The following is a 14,232-nucleotide window of genomic DNA, read 5'->3' as shown; positions in this document are numbered from 1 at the left end:
CAAGCTAGATTACCCCACAATGAGGGGCAACTCGTCCTTTCCACCACTGCTTCGATCCCAGGCCTTTGCAACCTCGCGTGTGCACCTGAGCAGCTATCGACATCCTCTGTCCGTTGATTACCAAACTTCATCCGTCAGACCACACACCCACCAAGATGGAGGACGAACCCCGCTCCCTCAAAAACGTCTTCGCCGACGCCGAATCCAAACGCCTCACCCTCGAAAACACCCCATTCACCCCCAATTCAACCGAATACGCCGACACCGTCTCATCCGCCATCAAGCTCTACCAAGAGTCCCTCGCCCTAGCCAGCGCCGTCTCCCTCTTCAGCCCCAACGAATCCCTCGAAGACCTCTCCACCACCGACCTCCCTTTCCTCCTCATCAACTTCCACCTCGCCGAAATCACCCAAAAGATCCCCTCTTCCCCTTCCTCACCCCGCGACGACCGCAAACGCATCCTCTCCGCCGCCCGCGACGCCTACGAGCGCTACCTCCACCTCCTCGACAGCTACAGCCTCCTGCCCCCACCCCACAAAAAGCTCCTTGAGCAATACACCGACGCCCCAACGACCTTCACCACCGTATCCCTCACCGCCAACCCCGAAGCCCGCCGCAACGCCAAAATAGCCAACTTCAAACTCGAAAAAGAACTCCGCACCAAACTCGACTTTCTCCGCCGACGGCCCGAGTACGGCACCGAAGACGACCGACGTGGCGGGACGGCCGGTGCGGGGGATGAGGATGCCGTGCGGGAGGTGCATTTGGCCCATCTGGCGTATAGCACGCATATGACTTTCCAAGCGCTGGAGGGTCTCAACCGGGAATGGGAAATCCTATCCCTCGCGCCACCACCACCACCGCCGTCCCAATCCAACGGTTCCAACCCATCAGACGCCCGCGACCGCCAACGCTACGGCGGCCTCGGCGACAACACCACCACCACCCTCGACCAGCCCCGCAACAACACCAACTCCCTCCTCAACCGCGGCGGCCCCCTCCTCTCAAAACAAGGCAAACCCCTCCAACCCTTCACCCTCCTCCCCGGCGGGGGCGCCAACCGGGCCGAAATGACCCGCAACGTCTTCCGCCCCAGCCACAACCTCCCCACCATGACAATCGACGAGTACCTGGACGAAGAGGCCCGGCGCGGGGGGATCATCGAAGGAGGTGGGGAAGCGAGCGGACGACGGCCGGAGCCGGATGAAGATAATTATGAGAAGGCGGATGCGGAGACTATGAAGGCGAGGGCGTGGGATGAGTTTGTGGAGGCTAATCCGAAGGGGAGTGGGAATACGTTGAATCGGGGGTAGTCTATCACATGGTGTACATCACATGATGTTAAAAGGGGGTTAAAGGAGAGATTGGGGGGGTTGATATGAATTGAGGAATGATACCCTTTGCGGAGAGTATGGGCTGGTGTATGGTATAATTAGTGTGGAACGTATGGGTAAACGTGGATAGATGGGGCAAGTTAAGCATGCATCTCTTTATATTAATCGCTTTTGTGTAGTATGCTCGCCATAACCGCTCGGTTTCATCCACCATGGCTGAACTAGAGACCAATCTCATGAAGAGTACCATAAATCCATAACTTATGCTAAACCAATTTCCCAAATCCCACCCAAACGCCAGCCATTCTTTGCGTGATATCGTTCATTCATAACCCTAACCCCAGCGCAATATTCATCACCGTACCTCAGCATCCACCTCCTCAAACCCATCCAACGTAGAACTCCCATCATCGTCCTCATCATCCAACCCCAAATCCACCTCCATCTCATCCGAATCCCACACCAACTCCCCATCATCCTCACTATCCCCTCCCGCACTCTTCTTACTCCCCCCCTCTCGGCTCTCCCCATCCACCTCATGCACATACTGCTCAATCGCCTGTCCCTGCGCCTGATGTGCCGCCGGCTGTGCATACCGCGCGTCCGCATACATCCTATCTTCTTCGTCACCCGCGGTGAACGCGCCCTCTGATGGCGTGGCCAAGCTGCTGCGTCCGGTTGTCTTGCTCGTCGTGGCCGTGGAGGTCTCCGTCCCGCTGTGCTGGACATCCACGCTGCGTCCGGCCGTGGCGCTCACCCAGTCATCCGTCCTACTCTTTCCGCCTCCGCCCCCGCCGCTAATGAGGCTGGCACTGGCGGTGCTGCTGGCGATACGTAGGTCGCCGACGCCGAGGTCGGATGGCGCGATGGTGGAGACAACATCGTCGTATCGCTGGACGCCCGAGACCGTCCTGTTGTCGGTCGCGCCGCCGTCGGGGTCGGTTTCGGTCATGGCGGTGCCTGTGGGGATGGTATACCCAGTGTGGTAGCCCGGGCCGGGCTCGCTGGGACCCATCTCGGCGGGCGGGACAGGTTCCTGGAAGACACCACCGGAGCCATCGTCGAGGCCGTTAGCCCAGATGGGGAGGTAGTTCATTTCCTTCTCGCTTAGTGACAGTAGCAGGTGGTCCGACAAGTACAGGGGAATGGGATTGTCATGCTCCTCATTGCCATAGTTGTGCGATGGGCGGTACTGGGCGCAGAACGATTTGACCGAAGCGCAGAACTCGTGGTAAAAGTGGTCTATGTTGAACTCGGCCAGCGCGGCGACGACGTTGTCGCGGTTGGTTGTGGCGCATGAAACGAGTCGCATGGCGGTGACAAACTCACGTTCAGTCAGGTCGGCGATGCCCTCCGGGTCCCGCAGCGCGTAGGTCAGTTCGACGTTGAAGTTTTCGGCAAGGATACGCAGCGTGGTGCCGTCATAATGGGACAAAGTGAACCCGCGGCGCTCCGGGAACCGCGATAGCCGGTCCCAGAAAAAGGGTGTAAGGAGCTTCTGGTGGTCGGTGAGCCGCGAGTAGAGGCTGAAGAGGGGCTGGCGCCCGGCCTCGGAAACGTAGTGATCCCGCTGGGCTTCGAGCATAGCGGTAGGGTTCTTGATGGACTTTTGTTCAAGCGACTCCGGGTACAGGGCACTTTCTATCAAATCCGAAAAGCTGGAGACAAGGCCTTTAACCAGGTCGTTGTAGACGACCCGCAGAGGGGTGTCAGGGCTGAGGACCTCGATGACGGTCCCGTACGCTCGGAGGCACTCCCACTGGTTGATGGGGTCCGCTAGGCGGGTGAAGAAGTCTTCCGATCGGAGGAGCTGGAGGGCCTGTTGCATCCGCTCTGCCAGTGCGCGGCTAGCGTACTCGATGGGGTCGGACGGGTGGTCGCCGTAGTCATCTCGGCGACGTTGGGCCCAGGTCAACGGCGGCGGCCGTGTCACGGGCCGCGAAGAAGCGTAGTCCACGGCGAGCTCGTTGACGAGGATCTTGAACGACGTGGTAAGAACACTAGGGATCTTGAGCGCGCGCGCCAGTTGGTAGGCCCTCTCGGGGCAGATCTCAATGAACTTGGTGTTGGGCGGCGCCACAAGCCACTGCGTGACGGGGTCGACCTAGGATTGATAATCAGCCGTCTGTCCATGCCCATCGCGCTATGCCATCGCGTAATGCGGTCGGGAGAGGAGAAAGCGACTTACCACAACTTGGGGTATCTCGAGGGAGATGGCCACCTGGGCAACGGTCCACATACGCACCGCCGAGTTCAAGAGAAGACTCTCCCCGTTGATGGCGTTGAGCACACGGACAATGGCGGCACGGTGCCGGATCGGGCAGTAGTCTTCCACGTCGCGCCAGGGGGGGAAGTGCCGCGTACCGACAGGGTTCTCAACAATACCGGGAAGCTCACCCAAAGGCCGGGCTTGCCAGTCCGCATAGTTCGCGATACCTGAGGGGTTTGTTAGCATAGGATAGCCATCAGAGGATAGGAAGGTTCGCGCAGGGGCATACGTACATCCAACGCCTTTGCACACATCATCATGGCCGAGCGTGAGGATGCCACCAACGGCCTTGTCGGCTAACGGACGGTTTTGCACGCCGATGCCGTCCGCCACGATCGGATCGGGTATGTATTGGCCAGCGAGGAACCAGAGCTTGACAACGCGAGGAAGCCAGAGCGCCGCGGTGAGGTCGGCCAGTTCGGGTCCCTCAGAGGGGGGCGTAAAGTCCAGGACGTATTCGATGCCCTCGGGCAAGCTCTGCTCAAAACCAAGATGGCGGCGGAAACGGGCCTGGGCCCGGGGCGTGAACATGTCCTGAATCGTCTTGGATCCCAGCCCCATGAGCTTTTCATAGTTCATGCGAAGCTGGACATCGGGCCATGGGTCGCCATCGCAGGCCGCCTTGAGGTAGCCCTCGAACGGAAACTTGACGACGGCAAGCACTTTGTCCTGAAAATCGCGAATATCTGGCTTCTTGACTACCGCAAGTTCCGCCATATGGGTGTCTAGAGAATTGACACAGGCCTCGCCATAGGTGCGGCTATTGCCCGCCGGATCAAAGCTGACGTCCATCGTTGGGGTGTAACAGAAGCCGGAATGGACGACCAGATGCAAAGGTGGGCGTAGAAATCCAGCAAGAAACCTATGGGAATGCGACTTGACAATTCTCAATCTCACCCGTCCGTCAATGTCGAAATGTGATCGAGGCGTGGTGATCGAGTTATAAAGGGAGAAAGGCTGGTGTTGCGATGAGGACCCTCACCAGAGGGAAAACTTCAGATCGCAAACACGGCTAGGCTGATTGTCCGCGAACCATAAGGTGCCGGTTGGGTCTAAAATACACTCTCTAGCCTTCCCGCCTTCTATGAAGTGGGATGAACCCACGTTGCTTTGTTGCAGGCTGCGCCGCCCGGTTCCCGGCACCCGGAGGCATACCGTGCATACAAACGGGACTGAGGGGAGAGCCAACTGACTGCGGCCAGTTACCCAATCAGGGCCCGGAATAGGGGGTGACGCAGGGCTCGAGTCACACAGGACTATGTACGACGTCAGGCAGCCACATTGCCTGAGGGCAAATGTCAATCGGGATGAGAAGCAGGAGCTAGTAATTCAATCAATACTGCGAGCAAAAACTAATAAAAAACTAAGAGAAAAAAAGGAGAAACAAGACTCGCATGCCCTTGAAGAAGTCGAACAAACTGGTGTGGGGATCATTATTGTTTTAGTATGAGACTCTGAGGAATTTATTTGGAGAGACTTATAGGAATGGCTTGAAAAGAATCGTCAATACTGAGGTGCGGATGAGGACGGGAACTCCTAGGGACTCAAAAGGATGGGTAAGAGGAGAAAAGAGAAGGGGCGATGGAACATGCCTTCAAAGGGTCCAGCGCATTCAGGGGTGGGGTTGAGTCATCGACATACCCGGTAAAGAAATGAGCAGCAGGCGATCCGAAGCGGACAATTGCAAATACCAAATAGTTATCAAGGCAGTAACTACCCTTTAGTCTTCTTTCTCAATCGAGATCTTGTTGAGAGAGATACAAGTTAACGGCTCTTTTACTCCGGACTAATGTTGAGATCGAAAGGCTTCGGACCAACTCTAAGGGCTTGGAAGGGGCCACTCAGGCGTCCCAAAACGGCAAAAGGCCCAAGCTCCAGCACGTTCTGGGCCCACCGAGGCCTGTTCATCTCACCAGCTCCGCCTTCAGCCGAGCGAGAGCCGTGCCTGCCCGATACGTCCGGGGTTGTCGCCCCCTGCCGCAGGTGTCGCGTGCCTCTGTGCCACTCGCCCATTGCCATCTGGCCGGGGCAATTCACGCTTGTTTGGGGTAATTTTTACCAATAGATCGCAGATGGACTTCGTGGCCGTGTACGTGTAGAGTGAGCCTTACAACACAAACAGAAGGCAGAACCGTTATAAATGCCCACCTAGGACTTCCCGAGACTCTGAGGGCCAAGCGCAGGTGTCACTTATCAAAGCAGAAAGCACCCTAGGTGCGTCTGCTGCAGTGAACGTTATCTGTCGCTCTGTAAACGGCCTGGCATCCGAGCGAGCAATTACGCTAGAGACGCACAGTCAGGCCCCTTCACCGCTATCGCCCGAGCGACTGCCATAACTATCAGTATCTCCAACTATCTCAACCTCGACTTTTGTTCTTCTGATCTCATCTCTTGTCTCAAACACCATATTGATTCCCCACTTCACACCACAACCATGAACCCATCTCCAAAAGCCGCGGCGGCCTCGCCACCTCCCTCTGCTCTGCGCATCTTTAGGTAGGTACCCATTCTCGATATCAACCCAACCCTAACACACATACACAAACACACACCCTACTATGTAAAGAAACACACTAACAAAAACAGCAAACACCCCCGCCTAACAGCCGCCGGTCTCGTCGTGCTAGGCACCGGCTTCGCCCTGCGCCGGATGTCTGGCGCATACGCTGAACGAGAGCAAGCCCAGAAGCGGGTGCCCTCGAACTTGTACGTTTCGGTTGACCGGAGCGGGGGGGGCATTTAAATGAATTGAGAGATTAGGCATGGTTTTGGGGTTGGGTCTGAGTTGGGTCTGAGCTGAGTCTGAGCTGAGCCTGAGTTCAGGTGTGAGTTTGAGTTCGGGTGCGAGTCTGAATCTGGATTTGGGTTGGGTGTGAAGTGAGGTCTGGGTTTGGTGTTTGGGGGTCATGGGTTCTGGAATCGGCTTGGTTTTGGGGTTATTTCGGAGGCTGAAGCCTAGGAAAAGGCGAAAGATGTCTTCTCTTACAGGACATCATCTTAGGGGAGGGGGTGTTACAGGAGTTGAGCCGGTGAGTTTTGAGAACGGGATAAGGGAGTGGTCCTTAGGCAGGGAAAATAGGTGTCGGATGGGCACACACACCATTAGCGCAAACTTCTGACAACAACAACAACAACAAATACCAACCTACCATGATGTTTATCACGATGCTTTACACTACCAAATGGCATAACAGACATCCAATAATATGACATTGAACCTCCTTCAGTACTGTACTTACCTCGCTCTCACCTCATATCAGCGTTACATGTAACCCGAGCCAGACAACCAAGCACATCAAACCGTGTCGCAACTACACACTCATCACATATAGCTCACTTTACAGCGCACTGGAAAATGTAGAACAAGCCTTTTTGAATTATCCAAGCAATCCCTATGCAGGTTGGGAAGCCAGCCGTCGAACTGAAGGCACAGACTGACTGATTAGGCACCTCAGCCCACCGCGAAACGAGAAAAAGGAGAGAAACAAGAAACCATAAAAAACCAGACAGATCAGATATCTCACAAAGCCATCATGCCCACCAAGTCATCCGGCGTCCATCATCCATCATCCACAACATGCAACATGCACACACGCTCGCACGCTCGCTTCCTTTGCGACAAAATACCGCCGTTCCTCTCCCGTTCCCCGGTAACACACCACCCTGCAAGCAGGACAAGCAGAGTACAGCAGGATAGACCAGTAAATGCAAACACAAAACGCCGCCCAGATGCAACCAAACCAAAGGAAACCAATACCGTACCATGCAAGAAAAGAAAATTGAAAGGAAAAAAAAAAGAGGCACCCCTAAAGCGATACCCCCTTCGTAGGACCCTCACTCCCTTTCCCACCTTTCCCTGTACCTTTCGCCCCCGACCCTGTTGTCGGACCTGTTGTCGCCGTACCCACCGTCGTAGCCATCGCAGTATCCAGACTGACACTCACCCCAGCACCACTAGTCGTCCCATACCCATTCCCAGCCCCATTCCCACGCTCTTTCTCCTTCCCCTTGCCATCGTTCCTCACAACCCCTTTCTCAATCCCCAACCCAGCGGGCTGCTCTCCCACTCTGGGGCTTTTCGACACTCCCCCGTTACTACCACCTGTTGTTGTAGCAGCTGCTGCAGTCCCGGATCTCTCCTTCCGACTGGAACCAGTCCCTCTCCGTGCAGCCGTCGGGGTTGATACACCCGTAGTATCGTCCTCACCTACGGCCACAGCCCTACCTGACCTCCTCCCTACCCCGCTAAGCGCCAGCAGTCGCTCGCGGTCCATTTCCCGTTCCCGATCGCGTGCCACACCGCCCTCCATCAACGGTCCACCGCCACCGTGGGAAATAATCGAGCTTGGGTCTGAACCGACTACGCTCCGCGAGTGGTGATGCTGGCGTGGTTCCCCAGAACGGTGGTGCTGATGGTGGTGCTGATGCGGGTATGTGTGTTGAGATTGGTGGTGTTGGTGTGAGTGTGAATAAGGATAAGCGCTATGCGGATAATTTTGCTGCTGACTACGATGATGTTGTCGACCCCAAAATCTGTCGTTACTGACCGCAAGGACGCCATCATCAGAATTAGCAGCCGTATTTGGCACCGACCGCCTCCGAAGCGTACGCATCTCCTTCACCATCGACCCCAAACTCTCCTCCAGCGACTTCATCCGCGCCAGCATGAGCTTATTCACCTCAGCGCCGGCTCCGCCGCGTGCATCACTGCTGCTTCGCCCGGCTGGGCTGAACGTGCCCGTACCCGGACCGATGGCGGTGTTAGGACCAGTACCGGTGCCGGCACGCCCAACTCCGCTGTTATCATACCCCGATGGCGTGAGGAGCAAGTCAGCGAGGGAGCGTCGGCGAGGCGGTTTGTACACGGGACTGGTGGTTGGGATGTCAAGCGTGAGACCGCTGCTGCCAGCGCGATTGGACGGTTGGATCATGGAGCGCGGGCGGGGGCCGAGGTAGAAGGAGCGCCGCGGGGACGAGCGCCGCGGGGACGAGCGACGACCGTTCCCGTTTCCGTTCCCGGGAGTGATTGGGGCTGCGACGAGGCCATGGCGGGTACTGGGTGGCCGGGGAAAAGGGTGGGCCGAGGCGGAGGAAGAACTGTATGGGTGTCCGTCCTCCTCAGGGGCGTAGAGGATTGTGTTGGTGGATAGAGTGCGGGTGTGCAGAGGTACCCGTCGTGAAGTGGGCGGTCGTGGGGAGTCGACTAGATCGCCGCTGGAGAAGCGAGTACCGACGGGGGTGGTGAAGTAATCTTCGTCGATAACGTTCGCCCCTGAGAAACCCCGGCCGTCGATGGTGTTGGTCGCATCGTCGCCTTCGTCCTCGTCGTTGGTGACCAATTCATCGTCCCCGTCTGCCGCGGCATCCACCTGTTCCTTCACGCTCGCGGCGTGGGCGTGATCTCTCCGTATAACACCGTCGTTGTACATCGAGGTTGGTACCGCTACCGGGTACGGAGCGTCAAAGATAAAGTCCGCCGGATCACTCGCCGTGGACCGAATATCGGAGTAGTGCCTCGGGATTCTCGACGGCCGTTCGCGGTTCATGCTCAGCCGCCGCATCCAGTCGCTGCTCATCCGGCTGTCGATGGTGGAAAAGTTCCGCGGCGAGTTGAACCCGGCCTCCTGCTGCTGCTGGTCCATCCAGCTGCGGATCTCGGTCTGCGTCTTTCGCCGCTCGGTCCGCCGCTGTGATCGCATGTCCGGGGCTCGCCGGAACACCTCCTCGAGCGCCTGGTCCTTCTGGAAACCGGCCACAGACTCCTCGCGTACCCGAACGCTGGGGCTGAAGAAGGCCGAGTCCGAGAACGTATTGGTGCGTTCGCGGCGCGGGTTGTCGACCAGGTCGGTCGGGTCGAAGACGTCGGGGGCCAGGAAGAATCTCTCGTAGAAGAAAATGCAAAAGAGCAGCGGGAAATGCGTCGCCTTGATCACCGTCCGGTTCATCCAGACGTACTGCTCCAGGGACATGCAGTATCGAAGGGGCATTAACGCCCACGCAAATATGTTCCCCGGGGCGACGTAGGAGAACAGCACATTGTTTCTCGCCATGGAGATGGTGTTGACGGCGAAGTTGAACTGGTACTCCTCGTTGGCTCGTGAGGAGATGGACATGAACGAGTTGGCCAATACGGTGACCAGTAGGGTTCTAGCAATGTTAGTCACCTCTAATTAAGTCACTCATCCAGCCAGTCCACTTACATGACGATAAAGTGGCTGATGATGAGAAACAGCCCCAGCAGTATCTGTCCCATCCAATTGTACGACGACCACCTAAAGCGTATTAGTAAAACACAACATCCGTCAGAGATAAGTTCCCACTATGCGTCTTCACTTACAAATCCCAAGCAGGTGCCGTAAACCCAATAAGCGCCTGGAACATCTTGAAAGCCACGGCCAACGAGTCATCCGGCCCCTTAGAAAACGCCAGGAACACAAAGAACCCACTACAGCAGACCAAAATTGGCACACAAACAGCGACCAAGTCAACCGCAAGCAACCGAAACGAGATCAACAACCTCGAAAACTGGCGATAATGATCCAGCACCCCAAAAATCCGCGGCAGTAACAATATGGCATTCACAGCCAAAACATCATACGCATTCTGGTTCAGCTTGTGCGGGTCCAGCAGGAACACGCCATAGATGCGCATGCAGTAGTAGACGATCAGCAATAGCAAAATGCCCAGATCGAAAATGTTCCAGAAGCTCATGACGTAGAACGAGAATCCTTCCTCATTAAATCCGACCAGCTCGTCGAGCATGAACCCCGCGCTCCAGAACCAAAACAACAACTCCAGCGAAGTGATTGTGCTCGACCGCTGGCCCAAGACCGCGAGGAACAGACCTATCAATACGAACAGGGAGCAGGTCGAAAAGAGCCGTCGGTAGCGCGGGACACGCAGTCGGGAGAGCTTGAAGGGCGAGGCAGTGCGGGGGTTGTATAGTGTCACAGCCCGGCGACCAGCCGTAAACGACGACAGCCGAGGAGGTTCCTCCTTCGCCACCCGTTGGTCGCCCAGCAGCGGCGTACGGGTATTAACATTATTACTCTGGCGTCTGGACTGGCTGTTGTTGCTGTTACTCCCAGCCGCACTCGCCGTCGATCCCTGGCGTTGGGGCTGCTGCTGCGGCTGTTTGGGCGACGAGAAGCTGATGGCGCCATTCCAGATCGCCTTAATCTTCTGGACGACGAGGGGGTGGGATAGGAATTGCTGGGCGGAAGCCCTGATGGCGACTTCGAGGGTGGACGTTCGGAGCGCGGAAGGTTTGGCTAGGCCGCCTGATGCAAGCGGCGTCTGGGTGCCAGGGATACCCTGGAGGGGATAAAAGTCATAGCAGAGGGCGTCGATGAGCTCCCGCGTGGTGTACTCCTTTAGCAGTTTGATGGCCAGGAGCTCGCAGACCTTTGCTCTCGTAGCACTAGTCCCGGCAGTCCCGGGGTAGAGCTGGCCCTCCTTTTCGAACTGCAGACAGTTCGCCAACAAGGCATACAAGGTCCCGCGGCAAAAGTGTTGTGAGCGTATCTGCTGCAGCATCGGCTTGATGAGGAACTGCGTAACCTGGGGGGACCGTAACTGGTCCCAGCTGAGGGTTGTCTCGGTGCGGGTCTGGACGACAATACGGATTGCATGAGTGATGTTGTATATCGGGATCGAATCTATCCCACGTAGCAGCAGTCAGCTAACAAACCTAACCCAGCAAACAAAACAGAAACATGGATTCCCCGGCCAGCTCATACCTAGATGGTTCGCGTTGGCCGTAAACAGCGGCAAGAACTCGTTCGACCTCGGCGGGTCATTCACATCGCCGTTTGGGAGGCCATTGGTTTGCTGGCCGGAGGGTTCGCCACCGATCGATTCCTCCTCATCGTCGTCATCGTCGGCCTCGGTGAAATCGGCCGTTGCGTGGGGGTGGTTTCGGTATTCGGCTACCGACGGACGGGCCCCGAAATCCTGCTCGACATCCGCGGGGTCCCCATCTCGCGAGCTGCTGCCCTTGAAGGGTCGAAGGAGGGCAGACAACATCCTCTAATCGGGCTGTACGTGGCCCGGGGCGTGATCAGAGGCACACGAGCGCCATGGGCGTTGTTGTCCACTGGGGCTGGTTTGTTGCTGTTCCGGTTCGAAGTCGTAGAGAGAGAGACACCATCCACGAGGCTACCGACGACCCTCCAGACGAAGCAATTGACAACTCAGTAGGGCATGTTCCCTTCTCCCAAAGCCCATTCCAGATCCGCAAACCGTTCCTCCCAAGAAAGATGAACGAAGGAGCGCGTGGAGCGCGACTGGCAAAGCCAGGAAGACAAGAGCGAAGCAAGCCACAGGTGGTTGGACCGGGGGGGAGCTAATACATAGATAGTAAAGGGGCCCGCCGCGACGGCGGATCGCCTGACACGGTTCTAGCTGGGTTTGGTTCAGGTTCGCCCGTTTGGGTGTGCTTGAAGAAAGGAAAGGGGAGGGTCAGCTGGGGAATCCCTGTTCAGCGCTAAAACACGCCGACATGGGCGATACCCTCCCGCGAAGCTGCCAAACACCAGATCTTTATCAGCAGGCCCATGAAGACGATCAGCAACCAAAAGACGGAAAAAGAGGGAGCAAAGGCTCCTGCTCCTGGACATCGGGCCCCCATTCCCATTCTCCCGTCCTTCGGCCACACCGCCAGAGCTGGGACCCTTTCCCCTTCGCCGTCGACTGGCGAATAACAGAGCTCGAAGCGGCAGTTGGTGCATGAGCGCAGCAACGAATCGCGGGGTCAGCCCGTCCAGGTGGATGCCGCCAAGAGCGCTGAAGAAGGATGCTGCCTTGGTGGGACACTGGACGACAAGCAAGCAGCGCAAGCAGCTCGCTCCATTGCAGGAATAGCGTCGGTCGGTCGACGGAACGCGGCATCGCGGTATCGCGGTATCGCGGCGCATTGGACGGCTCTGTTTTCGCCCACATGCTGCGGGTTCTGAGACAGCGCTTGTCCGGCTTTGGATCGCACGATGTCGCCATTGCTCACCCATAACTCCACTCAGTCTCGGACGCCGTCCTTGAGCGTGGTGAGCTGTTGTGTGGGCCAGTGTCGTGAACCAACCCCATGACCGCAACTTTCGGTGGACGGTGAAGGGAATGCGCAAGGGTCGCTCAGGGTAGGTTACACTCCTGCAAGTCCTCGTTGCATCTCGCGATGTTGCAGCAGCCGCGCCGCCTATCATCCCGCGCGCCGACCCTCCACCTATTCGCAGCCGACCACCAAGGCCACCATCCTTTACTCGTTTGCCTGACCCCTTGATCAGAGTTATCTCGGTCCCGATCTCGCGGAAGTGCCGTTTTGTACGATTAGCTATCCAGATTGTGTCCGTCGTGGGTTCACCAGCTCGTCGCACAGCAAACACAACGAGGGAATAGTTCGGGGGAACACATCCCGACGGCGTTCGCAAACGCAAACCACCGCCACGCTACCGATGTACTGCGCTGTCCGGCCTCCTTTTTGCCAATCGACCAAACACTGTTCGCATCCTATGATTCAGCCCACACGCGAAACCTCTTGTCTCGGAAGCCCGGGACAGGCCCCTCCCCCTCTCTCAAGTTTAATCTGCGATGGTCCGTTTCAAAAACATTCACGCCCCCCACGCGGGGCCCTGGGGTATCGTATCGTTCGCGTAATGCTCAGCACCATTGCCCGTTCCGTCTTGCCGGAACAGGCGATGGGAGGCATGGGGTTATTGCTCACACAGGCGGGGTAAGTTAGTGATGGGCGCGCAGACGAAAAGAGAAAAACCGCGTGGGCCGACCATGTCGTGCATGAGGAACGCTGCGCCGCACGCATATCAGGCCCTTCGAGCGCATTTCGATCAGGTGGTGTGACTTTGGCATGCGGTTGTGTCCAAATTTCATTTTTTTCTCTTCCGTATGACAAGATTGGGAGGGAGGGGCGGGCGGCAAATTGCAGCGATGCGAGATGAGGAGTGTCACGTCGCTGAGGCTTTTGTCGTCGAGTATTGGTACACTAGTTGTTGAGGAAGAAGCCTTTACCCATCGTAGAACACATTTTCTTAGAGTCGGGCAGCTGAAAAGTGCTGATGTGAGGAAAACCTAGGCTGAGGAAGGAGCATTGCGGCCATCTCAAGCATTAGGCCTTCGGCAGGCCCAGTCTCGGGCGCTCTTTCCCTGCCAAACGGAAGCGCTTGCCCAACAAGAACTTTCAGTACCCAACAAATACTTTCCTTCTTTCTTTATTTTTCTCGCTTTTTTTCCATTTCGTTGATTCGGCTCATATATCGGGATGAGAGAAACCATACGACTCGAGGAACCCTGATGGCCAGCCTTGCCAGCCTGCCTCAACGCCTTGCATTCCAAGCGATGGCACGCCGAATCCTCGGCTCGCTCGGGAGCTCCACCACAACCACCGGCCCGGAAACCTCGAACCCTGGGCTGCCGATGGAGCGTGGGAGCCCACAGTGCCACAGCCTTTCTAAGCATGAGCCCCCACGTTCAAGTTTCAACAAGCGCAATGGTCCGCTGGCTCAATGGCAGAGCGTCTGACTACGACTTCACATGAAGATAGTAATCAGGAGGTTCCAGGTTCGACCCCTGGGTGGATCGAAAACAATCAAGCGAGGGGCGGAAGCTTTTTCGGTTGGTTTA

General features: G+C 56.9%; 4 protein-coding genes and 1 non-coding gene across 5 annotated transcripts; 3 read left to right on the top strand and 2 right to left on the bottom strand.

Annotated features, from left to right (window-relative positions):
- Positions 1-155: 155 nt before the first annotated feature.
- On the top strand, positions 156-1,313 carry C8A04DRAFT_9517 (TAP42-like protein; the record flags this gene model as incomplete). Its single annotated transcript, XM_062785515.1, has 1 exon — positions 156-1,313. One exon carries the CDS (start codon positions 156-158, stop codon positions 1,311-1,313), a length of 1,158 nt encoding a protein of 385 aa, XP_062640212.1.
- A 376-nt stretch (positions 1,314-1,689) lies between these two features.
- Positions 1,690-4,395, bottom strand: C8A04DRAFT_34722 (uncharacterized protein; the record flags this gene model as incomplete). The annotated part of the gene is made up of 3 exons (XM_062782931.1): positions 1,690-3,438; positions 3,523-3,770; positions 3,837-4,395. The coding sequence occupies 3 exons, from the start codon at positions 4,393-4,395 to the stop codon at positions 1,690-1,692; spliced, it is 2,556 nt and encodes an 851-aa protein (XP_062640211.1).
- Positions 4,396-6,037: 1,642 nt separating this feature from the next.
- Positions 6,038-6,346, top strand: C8A04DRAFT_25417 (uncharacterized protein; the record flags this gene model as incomplete). The annotated part of the gene is made up of 2 exons (XM_062779546.1): positions 6,038-6,099; positions 6,190-6,346. The coding sequence occupies 2 exons, from the start codon at positions 6,038-6,040 to the stop codon at positions 6,344-6,346; spliced, it is 219 nt and encodes a 72-aa protein (XP_062640210.1).
- A 1,739-nt stretch (positions 6,347-8,085) lies between these two features.
- On the bottom strand, positions 8,086-11,628 carry C8A04DRAFT_34721 (uncharacterized protein; the record flags this gene model as incomplete). Its single annotated transcript, XM_062782930.1, has 5 exons — positions 8,086-8,109; positions 8,151-9,750; positions 9,804-9,875; positions 9,941-11,261; positions 11,343-11,628. 5 exons carry the CDS (start codon positions 11,626-11,628, stop codon positions 8,086-8,088), a joined length of 3,303 nt encoding a protein of 1,100 aa, XP_062640209.1.
- Positions 11,629-14,100: 2,472 nt separating this feature from the next.
- C8A04DRAFT_t24 lies at positions 14,101-14,190 on the top strand. Its single transcript has one exon. It is a non-coding gene; the product is annotated as a tRNA-Arg (tRNA).
- Positions 14,191-14,232: the final 42 nt, after the last annotated feature.

The sequence above is a fragment of the Dichotomopilus funicola genome (assembly GCF_033296635.1).
Source record: "Dichotomopilus funicola strain CBS 141.50 unplaced genomic scaffold C8A04scaffold_6, whole genome shotgun sequence".
In the NCBI taxonomy this organism is placed as follows: Eukaryota; Fungi; Ascomycota; class Sordariomycetes; order Sordariales; family Chaetomiaceae; genus Dichotomopilus; species Dichotomopilus funicola.
The sequence above is the reverse complement of the archived record's forward strand: the minus strand, read 5'-3'. Positions and strand labels throughout refer to the sequence as shown.